Source organism: Hippoglossus hippoglossus, chromosome 13, assembly GCF_009819705.1.
Source record: "Hippoglossus hippoglossus isolate fHipHip1 chromosome 13, fHipHip1.pri, whole genome shotgun sequence".
NCBI classification, from domain to species: domain Eukaryota; kingdom Metazoa; phylum Chordata; class Actinopteri; order Pleuronectiformes; family Pleuronectidae; genus Hippoglossus; species Hippoglossus hippoglossus.
The window spans coordinates 1,917,906-1,944,275 of NC_047163.1; the positions used below are offsets into that span (position 1 = coordinate 1,917,906).

The 26,370-nt window shown below is 42.4% G+C and overlaps 2 protein-coding genes across 4 annotated transcripts in view; both read right to left on the reverse strand.

Moving 5' to 3' along the window:
- Window positions 1-26,370, reverse strand: part of LOC117773272 (spectrin beta chain, non-erythrocytic 1-like) — a 750,817-nt gene that overhangs the window by 44,512 nt on the left and 679,935 nt on the right. The window lies entirely within an intron of this gene.
- pak1 (p21 protein (Cdc42/Rac)-activated kinase 1) overlaps window positions 1-26,370 on the reverse strand; it is a 38,128-nt gene that overhangs the window by 8,788 nt on the left and 2,970 nt on the right. The window contains exons 2-7 of one of the 3 annotated variants that reach the window (XM_034605101.1): window positions 19,474-19,538; window positions 7,193-7,412; window positions 3,788-3,882; window positions 2,972-3,119; window positions 2,472-2,509; window positions 1,160-1,273 (exon numbers count right to left, since the gene is read on the reverse strand). In XM_034605101.1, coding sequence (XP_034460992.1) covers window positions 1,160-1,273; window positions 2,472-2,509; window positions 2,972-3,119; window positions 3,788-3,882; window positions 7,193-7,385 — 588 coding nt within the window. In that variant the 5' untranslated portion in view covers window positions 7,386-7,412; window positions 19,474-19,538. Of the gene's footprint in view, window positions 1-1,159; window positions 1,277-2,471; window positions 2,510-2,971; window positions 3,120-3,787; window positions 3,883-7,192; window positions 7,413-8,889; window positions 8,980-19,473; window positions 19,539-26,370 lie in introns of those variants that run through there. The other 2 variants (XM_034605099.1, XM_034605100.1) reach the window with 2 other exon arrangements.

Consider the following 26,370-nt stretch of genomic DNA (forward strand, 5'->3'; position numbering starts at 1 on the left):
ATGGCGGAGCGTTATGGAATAACGCAACAGGAAGTCGCCTATTTTTGACGTTACACGTTCGATCATAAATGATCGTGACGTCATCTCAACAACATGGAGATTTTTTGTTTTTGCCCTGAACAGATCAGTCTGTGCGTAGTGATACTGACAGCGCTGCACGTGATGGCGTGGAATGTAGTGCGTGATTAGTGGCCGTGGTTCGGAGCCGTTTCTCCCGGTCCCCCCCCCTCCGCGGCCTAATCAGTACAACAACAGTACAACACTACCATCTGGTGGACAAATGCGGAAACTGTAGAAACAGTCTGTCTCTAACAATTACTATAATAACAATGATTTATAACAATAATATCTAAATTCTTACAACATATTTAATTTAGATTGAAGTTAATGTTGGCTCTTATTATTATTATTATTATTCTAACCCAGATGATTTGGCTTTTTGAGCCTTCAACATGCTCAAAAGTGGTGAAAATTGAATCTATATTGACTCATCGTCACAGCGCCACCTACTGGCGACAGGAAGTGACATGTTTTATACTTTGATGAACTGCTCCTGGCTGCTTAACAATAAACAGCTCAAATGAGCTGAGACAAGTCATTGTCATTTCCTCAGTGTCATAGCGCCACCTACTGATTCACCATGAAACAGGAAGTACTTTGTAAATCCACTCTGCATTATCCAACCGGCCCCGAACTACTGACCTATGATCACAATCCTGACCTGAACAGCTCCATATATTAATATCAGTGCAGGGTCATAGCGCCACCTATTGATCAGTGTGAAAATGGATTTGTTGTAACATTGTCCAATTGACACAAAATTGCTCACGCTACATCAGAGCATAATGTACAATAGTATTGATCACAGCTAACAAGAGTAAAAACCTAAGGGGCTGAAGTGTTTCTAAAAGTGTGTGTTTCTTGTACTTGTATCTTTGTGAGGACCACTTTAAGCATTGTCCTTACAGAGTGAAGACAGTTCTGTAAAGTGATGACATTTTGGGTGGTCCTCACTTTTTCAATGTTTGAGGGTTAAGACTTGGTTAGGGGTAGGCATTTAGTTTATATAGTAAAGGTTAGGGTAAGGGGGGAGGGAATGCATTATGTCATTTACTGTCCTCACTAAGTGTACAAACTGTGGGAGTTTGTGTGTCCTTACGGATTTTGTGTGCTCTGGTCGTGGGGCGATCACCGGCGGTGGCTCGGCTTCATCCTCGTCCTCGTCTTCGGATACGGTTGTTATGGCGGGCGTCTCTGACACGGCCTTGGCGCTCTGCTTGATGTCATAGGGGGAAAGAGGGCGGAGCCTCAGTGACATCATAGTCACATGAGCTTATAGCGATACGAGACTCGTCAAACTAAGAGTGTCTCTCACTCCCTCTCCTGCCTCATCACCGCCTGCTCGTCTTCCTCTCCGCTCGTTTTAACCTCCCTTCTTTCCCTTTCGTCTTTCCACCAGTTTATGTTTCCCTCCTCTCATCTTCACCATTGAAGCTTGGCTCATGTCTGGCTTCTGATGCCACTAGTCAAACATCCTCCTCTCATCCCTCTCTTCTCTAGCTCTATCTCTCTTCCCAACACTCTCGGCTGGTGGCCAAGCTGCAGAGACAGGGACATGGTGAAAGGAGGAAAAGATGCTGATTCACAATGCAGAGAGAGAGAGAGAGAGAGAGAGAGAGAGAGAGAGAGAGAGAGAGAAAAACGAGTGCATTGTAAGTAGTGCCATCATCGTCTCTTCCTCCGCCCTCATGTTTAATCTCACCTTCATCCTTTAGTTTTAAAAGGCACCTTTTTCATTCAGACATTTTCACTGCGGCAAAAATAAGAGCCCCTGAGTATAAGGTTTTTTAATCTGCCTCATTCCGTGTGTGGTGTTTCAGTTTGAGAGCAGAACTTTCAGAGTCTTGATCTTCATCTTCTGCGTTTGTTTCCAGAGTCTCGTCTCACCTGTGTTTCTCTCTCTCTCTCCTCTCAGTCCGTCAGTGACTCTCTCCCTCCCTCCCTCTCTCTCTCCCCCTCAAACTGTAGATGAAACCTTGTTTCCTCCACTTGTCCTTTTAGTATCCTCATTGTCTCACAGCGTAGCTCTCCCTCTCTTCCCCGACAAACTACAGCCACCCTTCAGATCTCTTCAATGTAGTGTTTGACTTTGTTTATCCTTAAAACTTCTTAAAAATAAAATATAAAATCTTTAAGAAAAACAATGATGCCTGAGAGCAGGACATTATTCAAATTAGTCTAAATGTATCACCTCACAGCTCAATTCTTGCAGTTATGACAGCAGGTTGCAAAATTGTGTTAATAATTTCTCTTGGTTTTACGGAGACTTAATTAGGGAAACTGGGAGTGGCTGGTGGTCGCAAAGGTCTGACAGAGTCGTCTCAGTGTGTCTGTGGCTGTATGACATGAGACATGTCTTTATTTGTATAAAGTTATTATATTATATATAACATAGTGTGTAGTGGTCTTACCGTTGTTGTGGAGGAACTGTAGGCATCTGCATTTTTATCTGCAAGGAAAAAAGGAAGAGTGAGAGACGTCAGTGTGCAAAGGATTTAGGTTCTTCAGATGTTTAGATTGAAATCCATCACTCAGCAGCACCAGGGAGACTGATCAGTCATCAGCAGCAACAACAGTCATGAAGAACTGTCTTCAGAGACCAGAAGAACAAAGAGTCCTGAGACCGATGGTCTGATCGTGACAAAGTCCTGATCTCCACATCACGGAGTCAGTCTGCGATCACATGAAAACACTGAGACTGAATCCACGAACAACTGTGGACTGTTCTTCCAAATGCTTGGAACAACCTACAGTAGCTTCTAAGTGCGCTAAAACTTTGTTTTACAGGAAAAGGGGTGCACAGCAAATACTGATTTGAGATAGACTCCTTCTAAAGTTAACTGATGAATAAAATGTCCACACTTTACTTTGTGTGGTCCTGAGTGTGTAGCGCGTGTGGATGTTTGTGTACCTGTGAAGCTCATGTATTTCTGGCTATTGGCCGTTTCCTTCGAGTCGTAGAACTTTAAAACGTCGAGGACGGCCTGAGGATTCTTCTTCTGCTCCAACTTGGTGATGTTGGATGTCTGCAAGAGCCGGGCCCACTGCTCCGGCATGCCCTACAACACACACATGCACGCTTCGTGAAGAGTCCAGACATGACAGTCATGTCATATTTTCTACTGTGCACCCATAACTGGGTTACTTCTCTTTCTCTCCAGCTTTCTTTCTTCTCATCTGTTGGGGTCAGTCCATCACACGCATTCCTCAATCACTGATCCCTTTCCTTAATCTTTAACCATGTTTTCAGCCATTCATCCATCCACTGCTTATATTGAGGTTTCTACTTGTTTAAGTAAAAATTACAAATGTTTGTGTGCATATGGAGCAGGATTACAGGAGAGAGAGGGGTAGCGCACACACACACACACACACACACACACACACACACACACACACACACACACACACACACACACACACACACACACACACACACACACACACACACACACACACACACACACACACACACACACACACACACACACTTTAACTCCCAGCTAAAAAAGCCTGGTCAGGCGGATCGAGTGAGTCAGAGGAACAAGGCGTCTTTGTCTAATGTGACAACTTAAAAACCTGTCAAGTGTGTGTGTATTAAACACACAGACACACACATTTATCCACACAGACACGCAACAATGAACACAGGTCCTTTGGTGAGCAATTAAAAGTGATGCAAACACACATACTACAAACCACAAATACCACACAAACAGACACTTACAGTAAACTCCCCGGTGACAGCATCAAAGCCCACATGGATGGTGTGTTCAAAGTCTGATGGCAGGGAAATTTCTGGACGCTCCTTTTTCTTATAGGCTGAAAGAAAAAAACAGATTGTGTCAGGAGACTGAAACAAACACACATAATGTTTAAAATCCAGAAAATACCTGTTTCTTTAGCATTACATGTTGAAAGCGTGAAGAAGAAAAGGATTCGTGACGGCTGACTTGGCTGCAGAAGAGAGGCTGAGGTGCTATTTGCACCAATACAATAATTAAAACGAGTGGAATCAGAAAATCCTAAATGAACCGTTACAAACTCCCCTGAACACGAGGCACTAAGATCCAGAGAGAAACAGTGTAAAGTAAAAGAGGAATACAAATAGAAACAGACAGAAAAGGGAAAGGTCAAGGAAAACCTGAGAGAATTTTAAGAAACGAGGCAAGAAAGAAGAAGCAGAGAACGAAAAGCATAAGAAGGAGTGAGGGAAAAGGAGACACCATATGTTGGAATTGATGTGAGGAGATCTTGTGGGAAATCATTACAGCAGAGCCCCCGGGACGACTAACAATGATGCAGGACCACCAGCTTCATGCACCATGGGTAATCTGCCCCTGTGTGTGTGCACGAGGAATAAGGTGGACCAACAAAAGTATAATAAAAATAAGGTTTGTTCCTCTTGAGACAAACTGTAGCTTGTTTCAGTAAAGAAAATATGTAAATCCAGAAGCAGAAGCTGGGAGGAGAGTTAGAGAGAAACACTTTTCTATTCTAACAAAACCTGAACACACCAACATCCACAGACATTTTGATCTCCAACAAAACAGATTAGAATCTAAAACAACTCTGGAAACAGCTAATCGGACTCTTTCCAAAGGGTAAAAAGAATCCACCTATTTACACTTCTAAGGAAAACACAACATACACATCTTCTTTTTACATCAGATCATGTCCCAGATTATTTCTTGGCTGGGACCAGTTGTCTACCCTGGTTTCCCTCCAACTAGTTTCCTCCCGACAATATAGTCTGGCACGTAACCTCTCTATGAAACAGTGAACTACTGTTTTTACATTTGAGGTTTTGTTCAGATTAAACAAACAAGATACAGATTGTTCACCGGTGACCTTTAGAGAAGCTGGAGGCAGATTCTATTACGGCTGGACAGAGCCAGGCTAGCTGTTTCCACAGGTTTACAGTCTTTATGCTAAGCTAACCATGTACAGCATGTAGCTTCATATTGTTGTCAATGGTATTGATCATCTCATTTAACTCAAAAGACAAATAGCATCATTTCCAAAACGGCAAACTATTACATACAAAGCATGAAACACAAAAAATATTTTGGAGTAAAAATCATGGAAATATTTTGGTTTGAAATGTTAATTGCACTTGTAATAAAAGACCTTTTGAAAATATTTTTGGTTGCAAACTTCCCTCTGCAGCCCGACAGTCTCAGGCCAATTCATATTGATAAAAACATGTCCCTCCTGAGTTTCAGCCGTGTTCTGGCTGAACGATGGTTTGTCCGAACACTATTATTCAAAGCGGATACTGTGTATTTGTGTGCGTGAGAACATGCATGTGTGTATTGTGTAAAGTAGGCCAGCCATGTGATCCGAGACACAACTGGCTCCTTTATTTCAGTGTGTGTGTTGTCGTCAGTCGAAGCAGCGATGACTCTGTCGCTTTACGTTTATTCAACATGTAAACGTTCATTCATGAATATAATGAAGCGAATGTTGTATTTATTTCATTGTATTTATTTCATTGTATTTCTTCTTATTGGTCATTACTTATTGTCTGGTTTCACGTTTAAGCAAAGTTTCTGTCAGTATTTAGGCCTTTTACTAAAAGTGTTTTTCAATAATTGCTCCCAAAAACGCAGAAAGAAGACTTAAAATAAAAGTTTGTTCACAAAGTTTTCATCTTAAGACCCTCAGTCACAAAAACACTGACGTTTTAAGGTGTATTTTTGGAGAATCTGACACATACATTATTATGTATACTGTAATTTTCCTGTCAAGTGTTTTGATGCTTGAGTGGCGTCTGTTCCTGTTTGAACCACGACACGATCAGCGCTTGGGTCAAAGGTCAGCCTCCATTAGGGACAAGAACTCAACAGCTAATGATCTGTTAATTATTACCAGTGAATCCAACTGTAGAACAGGAGAGTTGTGTGTGTGTGTGTGTGTGTGTGTGTGTGTGTGTGTGTGTGTGTGTGTGTGTGGGCAATAAATTCAAATTGTGTTTCCACAATAAAAATAGATCATATTAAAGATTTCTAACAGCGGATCGTTTTTGAAATATGTCAGTAGAATTACTGGCACTTACAAACTTTCATTTTTAAGAAAAGCACTAAAAGTTTTTTGTAAATCAAACCAGCGGCTGAGAAATCCTCCAGATGGGATGTTTTTATTATCAGTTGCAGCTCGATCAGTGAACACGTCTCAAACCTCCTCAGTGTCTGTTTCTATTTGAAAGCCTCCCTCTGTGTAGCACTGTGGTGGAGTTTACATCCGTCTGGCCTTATTGTGTCAAAGCTGCTATCAGACGCTCTGCTGCAAAATCCACTGAACCTACTCTTATATTCTCTGAAGTCAGATAAGGAAAATACTGTTCAACTCCACCATTAGAGGAGATGCTGGGAGCCCTGCTAATACAGACGTGTTCATTCTGAGTTTATAATAACAAAGATGGCTTCGATGAAAAGGCTGAGAGAAGACAGTGGAGTCTGAGATGTTCTAAACCAGCCACCGTACAAAGGACGCCTCTGCTCAGCATCTAACAGCAGCATAATTAACTCCAGGAAAAGTAGGACAGAGTAAAATTATAACTGTGCAGCGGGACACCGACGAGGAGGGGGGGTGTGTCTGCTAAGCAAATCTTGTGCTGGATGAAATGAGGCAAAAAAATATGTATCTTAGTTTGAAGTGCTAGTTCAAGGACGTAAAAGAGAAAGAGGACATGTCTCCACTTCCTCTCACAGTCCAGATATTAACCCAAAATGTCTTAAACACGAACGCTGCAAATTTGAGCCGATGATGTCATTTGAAGTCTGTGCAGCTGTGATCAGAAGATGGAGCCGACATTTCAAGGTCTCACCAATACAGGTGCTCGACCAATCATAATTCAGTCTCAGCTGTCAATCATGACGTCTCACTGGTTGTTTCATCACATAAGATTTATCAGAAACAGACACTTGAACAAACATGTGTGATACAAACTACCTAAAATGTTATAAACCATCATTGAGAATAATTTATTTAGCCCATGTCCCATCTGCTTACAGGTGAGGAGGCGAGGTTTAGGCCCTACACTGCAGCCAGCCACCAGGGGGCTCCACTCTATGGGGTCATGTCCATTTGTATTTACAGTCCATGTTCACACAGAGGTCTCAGTACTCACTCTTATCGCCTCCTCCGGTCAGGATGAATCGGATCGAGCGATCTTTCTTCTTCTTGTCTTCCGGGTTTGGTGGGAGGGGCTTGGAGCTGTGGTTGAGGGGGGCGGGGTCCTTGTTGCAGGAGCCAATCATGGTGCTGGTGTTCCTCATGGGCGGAGCAGGGGGCTTGTCCTCGACCTCCCCATTATCGGACATCTTCAGCTCAGCTGCAGCCGACCGCTCCTGTACGAACACACACCAATCACAGAGAAGGAAGGTTGAGCAGCAGGAAAATCAACCAATCACAGGCCAGACTTCCGGCGACACAGTAATTACGATAATAACTAAACGATGGTAAATGGTAAATATTTAATTTTCACCATCAGTGATAAAATAAAATCTACAAAACTCAAATTACAAAGATATAATCAATTCGCTGATCACTCATTGATTAATTTAGCGGGAAATGATCGAGAGTAAGAAACATTTGGTTTGTTTGTTTGCAAAGATGAATTTCCAGGTAAAACCAATATCTGTGGAATAATAGAAAGAAAGAAAGAAAGACAAAGTTTCCATTTGCTCACTCGTCTGTTTGATCTATAAACACTATGCTGACTCAGCTGTGGTGTTTGTCTTAGTCAGTGTGTGTGTGTCCGGTGTGTGTGTGTGTGTGTGTGTGTGTGTGTGTGTGTGTGTGTGTGTGTGTGTGTGTGTTTGTGTGTGTGTGTGGTGACTCAGACATGAAACTGTGAAAAGGAAAAGAATCACTTTCTGCCTGGTCAAACACACACACATACATACAATAAATAAAGGGACTAGCAGCAGTTTTTGTTTTGTTCTAAGTTGGATGATTTACCTGAGTCACTTAAAATCAAGCAGCTGAGACTGAGCTTTGTTATTAAGCCCAGTTGAATCAGACCCTTGAGGTCTTTACAGCCACAAACAAAGTGTGGAGCAGCTTGTGGCTGCGGTGGGAACGTGATCCGACCCAGATACAAGGCGTGCTCTGTCTGTGCTCAATGGATTTACGTGCTGAGACACTGATGCATGAATTCAACAGTTGGTAACAGAAGTGATGTCTTCATGATATTTTGGGCAGAGAGGAGCTTTCATCCTCATCCACTCATAAACATCAATGCAAACAAGCTATAGTTTTTAAATCTTCATGGTGATTCTCAAGACTTGACAAAGCTCCTCCAGAGCTACAGAGGGATCACACAACTGTTTTACACTCATCAACACACTGATGTGCACGTGTCAAATCAGTCAATCATGAGAAAGTGACAAAAGAAAAAGATCGGCAACAGCTTACAGAAGCTACAGTATTTAGTATAGTAGTATTTCAGTAGATCGGTTTAGACCAGGATCCCTTTGCAGGACTGTGACAGCGTTGCACTCTTTTACCAAAATGTCTTAACAAACTAGAACGTCACTCAAAGCTCCGCCAAGGTCCAACAATCCCTTAAATTCAATTAAGCTGCACCACATTTCACACACTCATTGGTATCAGGCCACTTAATGTGGCAGATTGTGTTTCATCAAGATCCATGAAACATTCCCTTTGGAAAACAGTGAAAATGTTGAAAAACGCTCCATCTCGCAATGTTTAAGGAAGAGAAAAAATATCCTGAAGCCGCACCGAAAAGTAATCAGTGCAATACAAAGCTTTCCCTCATAGTTTTAGCCGTTATATTAAAACCTAGAAGTGACGACGTCTTACCTTAAAAACATGTTTACAACTTCAAGTGGATCCACAATCAAAGAAAAACTCTCCAAATGAAAACTGTGGATCTGCTGAGAGGTGAAATCAAAGAAGCGTGAGTGAGAGCGTGAGGCTCCGTCTGACTTTAAACTGTCGCTACCCCCCATAGACGTGACGTCACGGTGTGATGTCATCAGGTGAGTCACATGAGGAAGTGATACTGCAAATACACACACACACACACACACACTCATCCTTGCACACACACAAAAGGTAACAGGAAAACTAAAACCAATCTCTGTACACACAAAGACAGACAATTGTTTATTGTGTTTGATTTCTCACACACACACAAACACAAAATATCACCCAATCGTAAAGAGGTGGTGTGTGCTCGCAGCATTCACACATACATCACTGTTTAGAGGGAAGGGATGGTCACACACACTCACACACACACACACTCACACACTAAACATCTGCTATAAAACCTAAAATACCATCTTTTAAAAAGAACCTGACAATATAACTATAAATCTTTGTCGATCTCTAACAGCAGAGGATGAGGCAGCAGACGTCTCATGTTTCAGACAGTCCTGTCACCTTCAGCAGAGTCCTGTTATCAAACAAACCCACACACTGTCTGCTACATGACACACACACACACGTCCCAGCTGTTTTCTCAGTCAGACAGAAACCTATCAGACAGTAACATATATATTACTGCAGATATTTAAATATCACACCTGAATCCTGAGTTTGACGCTACTGATAAGAAACTGCAGTTTTCTACACTCCTCTGACGAAAGATAACATTTTTATTCGTGCATTTGGTGTTCAGAGACTTGCATCAAACACACTCGCGCATCAAACACACTCGCACATATACACAAATCTTAAAAGATAGTTGCCATTGAGTGTCAGCACTTCCTGGAAACGCCTCAGCAGCCACATTTACTGGAAGAGGACTTCACGCACTCACACTCACTCGCTCTCTCTCTCACACACACACACACAAATAATCTGTGCATACATTAAAGGCTCTGACATACACACACACACACACACAACAGTGCATGTCATTGCATTTTAAACACAGCATCACTATCTCCTCCTGCTTTGAGCCTCTTCCCGCTGTCGAAGAAAACATTTACTAGAAAGAAAATCTGAAAAGCTTGTCACATGATCATTAGATTGGTTTAGACGACTGTTCCAGTCATTCAACATCAGGACTTCAGATTCCCTCCTGTAATTTCACATTATTTATGATTAATCTATTAATTGCCACCATTAATTTGCAAATATACTGATAATTGATATATTATTTAAGTGGTTTTTGTGCGATGTTTGATGGTTTAAGCTGCCGACGTTTGGACTTTGGGCTCTCTGGGAAACCGTAATGGATAAACAGATCTTTTGATGTTTTCATTATAAAATGTCTGGACCTATGAGAAATATAATAAAAATGTTTTATGATGAAATTCTGCAAATACATTGTATTATTGTAGTGTTTGTCTGCTGTGTTTTGCTGGAACATGCACACACTTGCACCAACCAGGCTGGTTCCCTTCTCCTTGTTTGGTTTATTGGCAGGTGGCAACCAACTGGAACCAAGGTGCATTACCGCCTCCTTGCCTCCCTCCTTGCCGAGCATTTAGCTGAGCTAACAGACCCAGCAGGGGGGAACCCCCCCCACTTTTAAACCAGGAAAGCTCAGTGTTTCTAGGCATGAGGTGGCCATGGAGCCCAAACCTGCTCCTGAAGCTCTAACTCTTACAACACACAGCAATGAGTGCACACATGGCAATAACAACCACTGTGTGTGGGAGGTGGGAACGAGGTGGGAGATAAAAATGAGAAACAAACAGGAAGACAAATAGAGAGGTGGAGACATTAGACAAACACAATAAAAGCACATAAGGGGAATAAAAAGAGGAGACAAAGAGTCAACTGCATCTGGTTTCAGTTGAACACTGAAGCCTGTGTAACAGCAGAGACAGAACAGGTCTGAGAGATAAAGACAAAGGATCAGATATTGTCTCGTCTGTCTGGAGACACTTCCATCATTATGTTGCCACGGTAATGTGACAAACCCCAAGGCCCAGACTTCAAATGTATATTTTAGCATATTTTACAGACCACACTTGATAGACTGTGCACACACATGCATGTATGGAGACCAAGCAAGCACACAGCGTCACACAGAATATATTTCCAAATTCAAATGCACAATCTCACACACGCACACACACACTTCGACCACACCCATTATAATTTGGGTCTTTGAAGTTGGAACCTCGGGAGATTCCCTGGTTTACATCTTCACTGTTCTTTGTATTTAACTATTGTTACATCGAAGCATCTTGAACCTTTAATCTGTAACGAGCCTTGTGATAATGTCTGTGGTGACATGACGCTACACAAATTAAACTGAACAACCAACAAAGAAAACTTAGTCTAAAATGTACTTTATTCTCAGTAAATTACAACTGTATTCTAGTAAAATTCTGAATTTTTCTTGTAATATTATGACTTTTCTTCAACATGACCCCCACTGCCATTTTTATCTAGTCTTACGGTCTCTAAAAAGATATTCCCTTGAGATTCTTTTGTTAGGTGGCAATCTGTGCGTGTGTGTGCGTGTGTGAGGGTGTGTGTGTGTGTGTGTGCGCATGTGGTAGAGACACAGATGGTAATTTTGAAGAGGAGGATGTGGCCAAACATTAAATAAAGGATAGACGAGGGGAAGGAGAGAAGAGAGTGAGACAAGAGAAGAGGGGGATGGTGGTTTTCTTCTGTATGAACGATGGACATAACAAGGCTGAAGAGACATAGGAAGAGAGGAGGAGAGAAAGAAAGAGAGGATGAGGAGATAGAGTGAGTGTGTCCAAATAACAGACTGTATCTTAGCAGGGGACAGGTGTGCGCGCACGCACGCACGCGCGCGCGCGCACGCACGCACGCACGCACGCACGCACGCACACACGCACACACACACACACACACACACACACACACACACACACACACACACACACACACACACACACACACACACACACACACGCACACACACACACACACACACACACACACACACACACAGTGTGCAGTGCCTTGCTCGAGGGAACTCTGCAGAGGTGAAGAAAGAGTTACATTACGTCAAAATCCCTTCTCAATTTACCCATAATCCTTCAGGTAAAAGTTTGAGGTCTCAGATTACGTCCTCACTCCAAATGATCTTGAGTCCTTGTTAGAGAACATTTCAGGTTTTGTGTCTCTGTGTCGCCACACGGCAGTTAAACAAAATCAGCACACACACACAAACACACCTACCCACCCACACCCCCACACACCCCCACAGATATGATTAACTTGCTGTCCGTCCGTGTGTGTGTGTGTGTGTGAGCACCACATTGATTATGCAGGTTATTGTAAGCATGGCATCCCATCCCAGAATCCCTCCCACACCCTCAAACACACACCCAGGGACAACCTGCTCCATACAACCATCTGTCCAGCCCGGCCTTGGCACATTGCCTTCAGGGGTAAAGCGAGGCCACCGTGGGTGTGTGTGCGTGTGCGTGTGCTGGTTTAAAAAATACACATAACCTATGGTTCTTTACATACTGAAATAATTTGGACGATCTGTTTTGCTAATTAACATTTCTGAAAAGCTTCAGTGGACGGAGGGTAGAGGGGTGGAGGTGGGACTAATCTCACGGTTAGCGGTTTGATCCCCAGCTCCTCCTCGTCAAATGCTGAAGTGTCCTTCGGTGAGTCGATCAGTGCTTTGAACACATTAATGTGCTGTAGTAGCCAAGTTACTGTACATGTTCTTATGGTAAATGTTTGTATTTATATGGAGCTTTTCTAGTCTTGATGACCACTCAAAGTGCTTTACATTCACACACACATTCACACAGTGCATCTATTAGCAGCACTTCTTGTGTTCCATGAGGGGTAATTCAGGGTTCAGCATCTTGCCCAAGGACACTTTGGCAAGCAGACTGGGGATCGAACTGCCGGCCTTCTGGTTGGAGGACGATCGCTCTACCACTCAGCCACAGCCACCAAATACATGCAGGAAACCCATAATCACATTTCTCCTCCCCCTCAGAATTATTTCAGTAGAATTTCTCACTTCTTTCTGACTGTGGAGTCACAGAGGACTGGGCAGGAGAACAGCAGCAACAGGGATCCGTTTTAAAACTGATGTGTATAAGTGTGGTTGGACCAACATCAGCATGTTCCTTCAGATGATGCTGTGCCACTAATATGGAGAAAGAAACATGATTTAAACTAAGTGAGAGCAGGTGGAGGAAATGGAAGAACAGTTGTTTAAAGCAAGTAGTGAAAGTGTAGTTGTTAAGACCATGAAGGACTCAAACTGAGGATGACACACTCCTCTCAAGTACGAGGAGAAGGAGGTCACTGATGTGTGAGCTGTCTGCAGAGATAACCCATTACATCCGTTGATTCTGGTCCTTGTGGAACCTGGACTGTTGGAGGTTGACTTGACGGACTGTAGATATGACAGGAGATGAGCTTCACCAGTCTACTGGACAAACTGGGTCTCCATTACCACCTCAGCTGCACTCGCTGTCACCGCCTCGTTTCCTCCTAGTTCTCCTACGTGTATTTTGATGATGTTACTTTGATTTACAAAAAATTCTGAGAGACATTTGGATATTTAAAATATTCAAAGTTATGTCTTTGGGAAAAACATGGAACAGCCTTATAAATAAATTAAAGACAAAGAGAAACATTTAGTGCTTTGAGTGCTGGAGGTGCCAAAAGATTTGTGTTACACCGAGGGAACTGCTGCTGTTTCTATTGAGCTTGTCTAATTCAATTCATCATGAGTGAAGATAAATTCAGCTCATGTCATGTTTCCTCTCACTCTGTCTCTCCATCCATCTACTAAACCAGAAAGCAGCTGAACCTGTGGTCCTGCTGAATGAACCCCCCCTCTCATCACACATCCTGTGTGTGTGTGTGTGTGTGTGTGTTCAAAATGACATGTACTCCAGAGAGGCTTCCGCTGAGTGACAACACACACATACACAACAGAATCCAATAAAGAGCTAGCGCACACACACTTAAAGCTCCACATAATCAATACCGACATGAAGTACCAGGTCAGATAAAGCCCCCAACTGGCACCGGTCCTCAAGGCAGATAATGAACACAAGCGCACGCACGCAAAATATATCTCACAATTATCAGCAAACTGTGCTGCTTTCCATCAGTGATAAAAAGCATGAATTCAACAATCCTATCTATGAATGGCAATGACTAATCAATAATCAGTTAATTGTCACTATTAATAGATGTAACAACAAGAAGACAAGGAAGCTGCACTGCTACAGATGCAGTAAAATGTGAACTGATTAACGCAGAGCAGGAAGAATGAGAGATATCTAGAAGAAGATACAAAAAGAAAAACAGACAGAATAAGAAAGAAGATGACAGTGAAAGACGAGGAGCTGAAGGGGGAAAACTAAAGACACGTATATGACCAACACAACAAGCACAAAGTGCTCGCTGCAATCCCAGGATGCTTTGCAGAGCTTTAAGTGGTGAGTCCATCTTCTTATGATGCTGATAGGTTTAAAGCAAACACACACACAAACAAACACACATCTGAAATATAGTCAGGGACATCGGTTCACATTCTACACTGTACCATGACTGAAATCTACATATGTGGTAGTTAGAAAAAACATATTGTGAGCCATAAACTTGATGGATGCGTCATTAAGTATACAACACACACACACACACACACACACACACACACACACACACACACACACACACACACACACACACACACACACACACACACACACACACACACACACACACACACACACACACACACACACACACACACACACACACACACACACACACACACTGCAATGGAGATAAATCAGTTGTGGCATCCAATAGATTGCAGCCGATTTGAAGAAGGTTCTTACAAAGCTGCAGGACTGTGTCTGTGTCTGTGCATGTGTGTGTGCGTGTGTGTGTGTGCGTGTTTAATACAGGAGGGTGTACACATGTTTACAACTGGACCTCGTATGTCTTTGGTATTTATTCACAGTAGAAACTCCCTCGAACAGGAAACTGTCTCCTTCTTTGTCTCACTGTCATCGTCGTCTTTATGCTCATTCACGGATGTTGAAGAGACCATTCAAATTCAAGGAGGCGTGGAACCGTCAGTGAGTCGTTCACGTCTCGTTTTCTGTGTTTATATTTGCTGATCCGCTCTGATGGGAAAATCTTTATTTGCAATTATTTTTATATTTTACATTTGGTTGTATTTGTGTCTCCTTTGTATTTGCATATATTTATAATAAATTAAGTTAAATTAAGTTCAACAGTAAAATATCAAACCTAAATTACATTTCTTTGTCAGGGTTTGATGACCACTTCCTCTCACTGGCTTTTGATTGAGGAGTTTGAGACATTGATTTCTTCTGCTATTGTGCAGTGTATTTAATTATCAAATATTTATGATGCTTAATTTCTATTCTATAGCCTGCCCAGCGTTTTTTGGTCAACTTTGGTTGTTTAAAACGTGCTATATAAATATACTTTGACTCTACTTGACTCAGGAATCATTGCTGATTTTGTTTAATATATATCTGCTGATATATCGTATCAGAAACCTTTTACACAGTAATATCTGTATTGGCATTGCATTGCCAAAACAAGGGCCCCGGTTCTGTTCCTCAACAAGTTCACAGTTCTTACGTCAGGTTTGTGGGAACATGAGTTTGCAGGATGAAGTTTGTTAAATGTGATGGAAATATGTTTGTTTTGTTTGAAAGGAAACTACGTGTTTCTTCAAAATAAAATGTCATTGTATGTGACTAGCATGACGGCTAATAAAACCGTTTAAGCAAAGGATATATAAAGGATAAAAAGTAAATTACAAAAGTACATTTAAACTCTTTAACCCCTGACAGCAGGAGGACATTCTGTCTTCTTTCACGCTTTTATTCTTTGTCTTCGCCTCTTCACAGCTCTGTTTCATTTATCAGGAAAGTTTTCCGTTTACAGCCATTTAACATGTAAATGTGTGTGTGAGTGGAGGAAGGTCTGAGTTTAAAAAGAAAAAAAACATGACAGAAAAGAAGAATAAAAAGAGGAATCTGTCCCGTCTGAGATCCAACAAGAGGGAGCAAGAAAAGGAGAGCGAGACAAAAGAGGGAAGTAAAACAGAGACTGAGCAAAACCCAGGGAGCGAGACTATAGTTAAAGAACACAGAATGGGGGGGGGGGGGGGGGGGGGGAGAGAGAGAGAGAGAGAGAGAGAGAGAGAGAGAGAGAGAGAGAGAGGGGGGGGAGGAGGGGGGGGGGGGGCACAGGGAAATAAAGAGCAAGGGATCAGAGAATAGAAACAAAGCTGAGTAGCAACACGAGTTCACTGGAATTTAGACGAGAACATTTTTCACAGGAGAAAAACTGTCTGAGTTCACCCACGGCCTCCCTCTCTGTTCTGAGCCTCCCCCCCCCCCCCCAACTCGTCTCTACCCCTCCTTCCATCAGCCTGTTCACATCCAGGGATTACGGCAACAGAACCTATTTAAATGTACATACAGGCTCCTGACCACTTTGAAACACTATAAACATTTGTTTTTTATATATCATATTTATATATAGTTTCATTACCAGTGCTCATATTTAAGTTTAACCAAACCAACACTTTTCCAATACCAGAAAAATATCAACACATTTTCTTTAAAATGTTTGCTTCATTGATGTAAACAGTGTGTGTGTGTGTGTGTGTGTGTGTGTGTGTGTGTGTGTTTCACTTGTGAACATTTCATGTCTGTGTTACTGATAGGGTGGAGGGAGTGGGATTGTGTGTGTGTGTGTGTGTGTGTGTGTGTGTGTGTGTGTGTGTGTGTGTGTGTGTGTGTGTGTGTGTGTGTGTGTGTGTGTGTGTGTGTGTGTGTGTGTGTTAAACTTTGGGACAGGTGTATCACTGCTTGCAGGTGTGTGCAACATGACGCTGATGGATTTTGTGTGTGTGTAATGTGATTCCCAGAGGGCGGCCTAGCCTTGAAGACACATTCTGACACACAAACACACACACACAGACACAAAATCCATCAGCCTCACATTACACACAACTGCGAGCACACCTGTCCCAAAGGTATCGCACACTCACACACAGACCTCCCCACACACACACACCAAACTGCAACACCACAGCTTTCCCACCTGGATAAGGCAGATATGTGATTTCATATAATTACAATGATAGTCAGACATTTTACTGGGGGGGGCTGGAAAGGAAAGGTTCCAAAAAAGTAACTGACTGACATTTGCGTTCTCACATTCAGCCCCTCAAGAATATTTCAGGAAACTCTGAAAGCCGCTTGAGAGATTTTCCCACATTGTTAACACAGATAGCACAGGTCTTCATTACAGGCTCAAATAACAACATGTCCACAACAAGAAGTTGATTTACAAAGAGAGACTTGATCCAAAAGGGACCCAGAGACCGTTGGACCAGATTAAAACAGACCAGAGGAGAATTCAGTCAATGACAAAGACAGAGAGCAGCATTACACATCAATCCATTCCACACATTATTCTTCTGTGATGACAATAATCAACCACGTGCTCAGGGCTCACAGTGTCCACTGGGATATACTGGGAGTATTAGTCATATTGACAGGAGACTAGAGAGAAGGGTCGTTTCCTTTTTACATATTAACAAGTTCTCACCTACCTTATAAACTAGAGTGGCTCTCAGTACAGTGCACACATCTGCCAAGGCCCAACAGTCCAAACTGCACCAATCAAAGTTAATCAAAATACAAAATCTATTCTCTGAGAAAATTGTGAAAATGTTGAAAAACACCCAATCTCGCAATGTTTAAGAATCAATAGAAATCCTGGATCTGCACCTAAATGGAATGAGTTCCTCCGTGACCCCAGGGACCGGGAGGAGAACATTACATTTACTAAATCTAAGTTAAGCATAACTTGGGATTTGATCCTATTCAGACCTTTGTAGGCCAACACGTGTACATTACAAATACTCAGATAATGTGACACACACACACACACACACACACAGAACTGTTCTCATGTGCATGGTAAATTCGCCCCCCACCCCCACTCTCTCTCTCTCTCTCTCACACACACACACACACACAAGAACACACACACACACACACACACATGCGCACACACCCTCAAACCAAGTACTGAGGCTCAAACACCTCTGAAGGTGTGAGAAAGGAAGAACCGGACAAATTGTCACTACTCCCAGGATACTGTACAAAACTCAGACCAGTTCTCACAACAATGGCGATACAAATACACACAGGTGTGCTGGGGGGAGGGTCTGTCTCCATCCCTGCTATACCAGCTGCCAGACTCCACCCCTCCCCATCTCCGTCACTATGGCAACCCCATAAATAATGGAGGCTGCAGTGCATGCAGGGAGCCATGAGGCCAGAGAGGCTGAATCCCATTATAGAGCTGGCTTACAAATTGTGAAAGTCTGTGGTTTCCCTCATTGAACCATGACACTGTCCACCGCTGCATGTTTCCCCTGAAATGTCTTTATTGTGACAAATGATGTCATGAAAACCACGGCTGCATGTTTAGCCTGCAAACGAGCCGCTGACGGGGAAAATTAACCCTTAAAGCCACGGCTGCAAGAAACGACTGAGTGCTCATGTTAAATAAATCACTCAGTAGCTTGGAAACAGGCAGGAGTCAGTAAGTAGTTTCTTTTTTCAACGTCTTATCAAAGCTGCTACGTGGCCTCACAGATATGGAGAGTTTAGCAGCTGCCACATTCGAACATACTGAATGGGAAGGAGGACAATATTTATTACAAATATTCAACTATGAAATACCTTCGCCAAGGCTAAAGGCTAATTTATGCTCAACGTTTAGGTACGTTTACGGAAATGGACAGAGCCTTCTGTCCGTACAAACTTTTTCTTAATAGCTACATTGTAACGACGTCCTCCACCGGCCCTCTACTGGAGGTATTGGATAACAGCAACACCAACGTAAAGGACGCATGGAAGTTAAAGTAAACGCAGCGTAAACTAGCCTTTCTCTGGATCCGCCCGTTTATTGAATGGGTTCTTCCTTGGGTCAGTTTGTGTCACAATTTATCTGCTAGACTTTATTTGGTCATTCAGATGAAATCTAACCCAAAGGTTTGAAATGAGATGAAAGTCTTGATTGTTAAGATAATACACTGAAATTCTGAATTTGTCTCACGGCCTCACTTCTGTGTTTTCGGCCCAAAGTCACCGTGTTTCCAGATTCAGAACATCGGCATAATCACTACGATTTGAAGCATAAATCACGATACATCCACATAAACCCAGTTAATAACGTCTTCACTCACTTATTCCAAAAAACATATATCATACTAATCACATAATATCAAACTCTTCTCTCAGCCATTACGACATGCAGCTCAGCTACTGTAAAGAAATCAGTCTCTCACTGCCTCAGTGCCTCAGGGCAAGGCACAGAATCGCCTGACGAGGCTCCAAATTACAAGTGGGGTGCATCTGTCATTTGTGTTACACCAGGGAAACGTACCTGTTAATGTCGTCTCTGGGTCGGTCCTCTCACTGAAAGGCTGTTGGACAGATTGAACCTGCAGCCTGGAGACAGAGACAGACGTTAACACACACGGCTCAAGGTCCACTTCAGCTACTGCAATCAAATGATTTCACTACACCTTCTCATAAAAGGACACGAGTCTATATATCGGTCATCAGGACACCGATCAGTTCTTAATTATTCCTATAGATGCCACACGGATTATTTTGTGTGTGAGAACAGAAAAACGTGCTGTGAAATATAAAACAGATTTGATTTATTGGGGGAATGTGTTAGTCTTTGCTGGCAAGCTAGAAGAGCCAAACTGTACATCGTGAGCTGCTGGCATTTTATGGCCCTTAATCTAAATCAGATTTTTATAGTTCTGTATTAACAGTGCGGAGAGTAAGTGTGAGAGTGGAGAATTAAATGTCACTTTGAAACACGAATGAGACGATTACAGAGAAAAAGATTAGTTTCACACAACTGATGAGATCACACAGGCAGAAGCTTGTGTGTCGGGCTGCATGTGGATCAACAGAATCTGTAGCAAGGAGTTTCTTCTGGTTTCCATTTCAGGTTTGACCAATCAGCCCAAATATCACCTGGATCTAAAAGACATGTAGTGTCACGGTTTGCGTGGAGAAACATGTATATTGTGATAAAGAGTCAGCGCAGTAGTGATCATGTTGTGGAGCCGTGATATCGAGGTCCCACATGTTTCCAATACGTCTGGTTTTCATTAGTTACTTGATAATATAAAAATGTCATGATGGACAGCTGAGACTGACTTGTGATTGCTCATGAGCATGTATCAGTGGAACCTCGATACCGGGGCTGCATCCCCTGATTGCTACTTCGCAGACTCTGGCTCCATCCGGGATATTTTGGCTTCATTTCTGGATAGTGGGACAAAGTGGAAACGTGTCCTCCATCGTCATCTATGGTCTATGCTCTGATTGGTTGTGGGTCGATCCAACTACGTCCAGAGGCGTTTTGGCCTGTGACTGTTGATGGCGCCCCTTTATTTTTCAACATGACTGTATCTCCTTGAATAAAGGAAAATAACTTTTGGAAAACCAATTCAAATTTCAAACTAACAAGGGTTGTCTCCTAATCAGAAGGTCAGTGGTTCAATCCTCAGTTTCTCCAGTTGGCATACGGAAGTGTCCTCGGGTTAGACCCCAGATTGCCAGCAGTGTGCGAATGGGATGTTTAAATTATATATGCAAGTAAGTGGTTGTTGAGACAAAAAAAGTCTAATATAAATGTTTGTATAGAGGTTTCTTGTCGTTTTTATTTTTTAGATAGGGTCCACGTGCCGTCGCACAAACAAATGTCTTAGTGAGGTGCAAACTGTTTGTATGTTCACAGCATGTTGGTGTCAAAGGCGGCACAGACAAGGTTGAACAGATGAAGGCTTCAGCGAGAGGGGGTGAGGGCAGGAGGTGAGAGTGTTAGCCCAGCAGCTGTCCACACATTCACACCCTACTGTGAGAACACACACACACACACAAACACACAAACACAGTAATGCCCATAGCCAGAAGGTTAGAAACATGCAGCTGATTATGGCTTATCAAGGTGCTGTTCGTCTCTCATTACCACAGGCTAATACAATGTTCCACCATCTGTGTGTGTGTGTCTGTGTGTAACTTAAAGTGCATGTGTTGCCAGTACACCCGTGTTGCTTAAATAGACACTAAAGAGTGACAGTCGGCACAGTGTTAGCCTTTGCTATTCATAGACATACAGTACATCCACTCACTAAAGCTACAGGTGAGCTGCTGGTCTCAAACATCTTATCCAAACTACTTAAAGCCGTCACATCTGATCAGGGATCAGATCAGCTGTGTCCATGAAAAAGATACCAGTGTCTCCCACTAATCATCAAGACTGTGGCGGCCATTATCTATTTTGTCCTGCCACAGTTTCTGAATGAATCCCAAAAATGTTTTACACATCGCATAGCTGAATCTGACATTGTTGGTTTTGCTCCATGGCTGCATTGTAGAGCTGTGTGAGGCACTATTTACAGCGTGTTGCTCCTGCACCCCCGCCTGAGTTGTTACTGTTGACACGTTCATTCAACGTCTGATTCTCTGAATCACACACACACACACACATCAGACCACTCATTTGTGTGGGTTTGTGTGAGACTTTGCAGTGGTGATCATGCTGTGGAATCAATAACGAGCTCCACATGTGCTTGACCAATCAATAGTCAATTCATCCCAGTTTGTTTGGTCCATGTCTCATCTGCTAACATGGAGGAAGCAGGGTTTATGATCTATACTGCAGCCTGCCACCAGGGGGCTCCAATTTAGGGAGCTGTCATGTAGTCCATCTTTATTTACAGTTAATGGTAACAGCCCTCAATGGTCATAAAAAATATCAAGGAACATCTAATTTTTAATGCTTCATGATTAAAATGTAAAGATTTTCTACCACGGCCTCTCAGCCTCTGTCCTGATCTTCTTCTTCTCAAGCCAACATCCGTCCCTCTCATGTTCTCCCTCTCATGTTCTCCCTCTCATCCCATCGACTCTCTTCCCCACAGCGATGTTTCATACTGTGTTCTCACCTTTCTTTTTTCAAGAGGAAGACAGCAGCAACACTCTCCCTCAAATATTAAATGTGGCCAGTCAAGCACGTTGACTTGACCTCTAGGTGCACTCTCTCTCATATCAACAAGTATTTACTTCTTACTGTTGTATAAAGAGAAAGAGTTTATAACACTGTGACTTCTCCAGCCATAAAATAAATAATCTCACTGACACCAGAGAACTGGATTTAGGCGTAGTTACCAAAAAACAGGCAATTAGTTATTCGCACAGCAGAGAATAACTTCATCTTCAGTTTATTGTTTAATTATTATTATTTACTGAAAATGTATTTAGTTTTAGGCTGTTAGACAAACAAAATCAATGTTACACTATTATCTGACATTTGAATCTCGAAACATTCAATTGATTAAGAAAATATTAAGCAGATTAAATGGTAATTAAAACTGTTATTAGTTGAAGCCCTAATTACACTGATCACCTTCCTAAATTTAAGCCGATTTAGTTTTTCTATACTATTAAAAGCTACTGATGCTTTACAGCATTTTAGTTTCTGTGAGAATCCTAAATTTTTTCTTGTGTGCGTCTCCTCCAGCCGCTTGTCAGCGTTCATCAGCTATCTTCACGCTCAGCAGGAATAATGAGGCTCGCAGCCATGAAACACAATTACTCTCACATTTGTCTGCCAAGTGCATTACACGCACAAGTCGTCCAACTTATTGTATGTGTGTGTTTCACCTCGCGGACAAGACGGGCAGCCACCCTGGGGCGGGGGGGACGGGGACAAAGCTGGTTGAGAAAGCAACATGTTGGATTTTCAGGCTGATCTTGATATTTGTGGTGTTGATGCTTCGGACTTGACTTGAACAGACAAAGATGATTTGGAGCTAAACTTGTCCAATCTGTTGTTTTTATTATGCAGAGTATAAGACAGTAGTCAAAACTCAATAAACCTGTTAACAATGATGGTTACATAAGGCTGGATATTAATTCAATATTATTCAGATATTTTCATACTCTCCCAAAAGGGAAGCCAAAGCGTCATGATCATAAAAAATGTCTACTACGTCCCAAATATTTAATTTTGAGTGACTTCAGTATTTCACACTCTGCTTCTAACTGATCTTCATGTTTGTCTTCACTGATAAAGTCGCTGAGATCAGCTTTGTTCACTGTGATTAAAACATGTTTCCATCTGTTTTCAAATTGACGAAGAGGCAGAAACTGGGAGAATAAAAAAAAGAAAGTGAAAGCTTCCCTCTGGCAGTAAATAGCAGAGAGATGGAAAATATAACAAGTCGACAGAGGGAAGTGGATGATGAGAGAAAAAGAGAGACTTCCTCTGTTTGACAGTGAGAGAGATGAAGGGGTATTTATAGATAACATTATTATTGTTGCTTCACTGGTTACGTCAGATAGAGCGGAGGAGAGGAGTGAATGTGGGATGAGAAGGAGGTGACGAAGAGGAGGCTGAAGAGGAGGAGAGCAAGAATCAAGACGTGGAGGACGGAGAGGAAGAAAAATGAGGACTGAGGTGGGAAGATTGAAGAGGAGGGTGGATGAAGAAAGGGAAGAGGATAGGAAGGAAATTGTGCACGGAGAGGAAGAAGAGAAGGGTCAGAAAGGACAAGAGGAGGATGCCAAAAAGAAAAAGAGGAAACGAGAGGAAGGAGGGATGGAGAGGATGTGTTCTCTCTCCATCTCTCTCAGCAGAGATAAAACAGACATGAGGCGAGGCAGAGTGGATATCTGCAAATGATTTAGAGATACCGCAACAGGGCGGACGTTCGTAAAAATGATATCATGATGTTGGCATTTGAGGATATCTTGATAGGTAGAACTCCTCCTCCTCCTTCCAGCCGAGAAAAGAACCGAAAGGTACAGAGAGAGAAAAATATTCTATATGTCACAGAAAACGCTGCTGACCCAGATCTACACTCATTCATCACTGCTGCATGTGAACTGTGAGTTTCTGCTGTACAAGCTCTGTCTGTTCGGCCAGTCCAACTTACAGAGACCTGTAATTACATCAAATGATCACGTCATGTGCTGAAAACACACACTTGTGTTCATCTCCAATGCACACGATCCAACAAAAACCATGATGTAATGCACAATCTCACATACACACAAACAATCTCTCGCAACTCCCCACACACACAGATTTGTGCAACTATCCTTGTTGGGACTTATTCGACATCATTGTGGACAGCTTATCCTTAACCACAGGACCAGGCTTTGGTCCCCATGAGGTCTACTGGTCCTGACAATCAGTTTATGCTGGAAAAGGTACTAACAAAAGTAGTAACAAAGACGAACACAAACACACACACACAGTATCTCTCTATGGATGCAAGCCTGCAGGGTGTGAACACAATACTTCAGCACAGAAACATTCAGGAGGTATTTATACGTATTTTAACACACACACACACACACACACACACACACACACACACACACACACACACACACACACACACACACACACACACACACACACACACACACACACACACACACACACACACACACACACACACACACACACACACACACAGTTAACTGCAGGACTGAGATGTGACATCTTTTTCCTAAACATACTTTCACTCTTCCATTTATGATTCATTTATTCCTCCATTTCTTAAAGTTTGAGCTGCTTGTGCGTTGGAATGTGTGTGAAGGTGACACTGGGACAGTGCAGATGTAAAGTAAAGAAGTGTGTGTGTTACTGGAAGGTGTGGTTGGTCCCGAGGAGTGGGTGGTTCCTCCACCATATGGTCTCTGAGGTCCACAGCACTTGCACACACACACGTCACCTCTCAAGAAGCTGTGATTCAGCCTTTACTTCTCGATCAGCAGTCAGTGCAGATACTTTCATGTTCAGATTCAATGTTCAGTGTTAATCTGCTGTCAGGATTTTTAGACAAGTGATTTCTGAGAAATGCTCGCATTGGAAACTATTTCTAATTATGATATTATTTTAGTTCTTTCCTGACCCATACCACATCCTTCCATTCATTTTCATGGCAATCGGTCCAGGAGTTTTTGTGTAATCTTCTAAACAAACAGACAAATTACATTCGTGTGAATGGAGCTTTGAATTGTTTTTTCTTTCCATGGTTCATCCTCTTATTACTGTTAGTTCTGATGCCTGGTTTATTAAACTGAAGTGGAATATTTCAACTCACTGGGTCTAATGGTACTTACAGTATAGGACCATCTTTGTTGATCCTGAATCATACTATTAATGGCTTAGAGATGCACCATCACCTTTCATCTGCCGTCACATCAATGAGGCGGATAAATTACTCAACAACAAAACAGAAACCCAGGGTCACAGCTTTCCTCTGGATTCATGCAGCCTGTTTCATGGAGAGCAGAGGAGAGAGCATGAAGTGTTGCTCGCTCTGTATTTGTCTAGACGACCTGCTCAGCAGCCTCAGCAGCCTTCCAGGCAGACAGAACATCCATTATTCAGCTGCTGGCAGGGTTCTGGCTGCTCAACAGCCAATATGACTATTTATGTTGCTACTGTATGTGTGTACGCTGCACAGAAAAACCATCCATGTCAACAAGTGATTTAGTTTATTGATTGTTTAAAACTGCCACTGAATAGCTGCATTTGAGATTTGCAGCTTTTTATGTTTCAGAAATTAGTTTATTACTTTTGAAAGAAAGTTCGGAACTGCAGTGAGACACAGAGACATCTTTCATCTCCTCCTGGGGTTTGCTGATGATCCCACACTCTGCTCCCTCTTCACCAACACAGTCCAGTAATGCTACCAACACTGCCGACGCTGCAGCAAACCAACAATTCAAAGGAAAGGTTTGACATTTCTGGGGCACAGGTGGTGTTCTTCTGCACAGGAATCCAACATGATATATTTTGTTCGTCTGCTCCATAAAGGAGAGAATATACATGTACATATTTTCATTAAACTCTCAGCAAGAAAGTGAGTTTATATATTTTCCCAAATGTCCTATGCCCTGTTCAGACCAGTCGACAGTTCTCAGTACAGGTGTGAACGAACCAAAGAGGTATTGAATACACATGAGACCCCGTTCAGACCTGGGATCCATCCTGAGTGATCCAATGCTTTGTGTCTTCTAACATATGACACAAAAATGAAAAAAAACTAAAAGAAGAAAATATCTCCCCGTGGAAAGGCGGAGTCATACAAGTAGAAGACACAGATGAAGATGTCAAGAGAGTTTGTGGTGATAAGAGCTGAAGGTGTCAGGTGATGTAAACATGATCACATGATCTCCGCAGTGGAGTTAATACGTCACTTCCTGCCTCCGTCTGCTGCACCCGGCTGCTCCACCT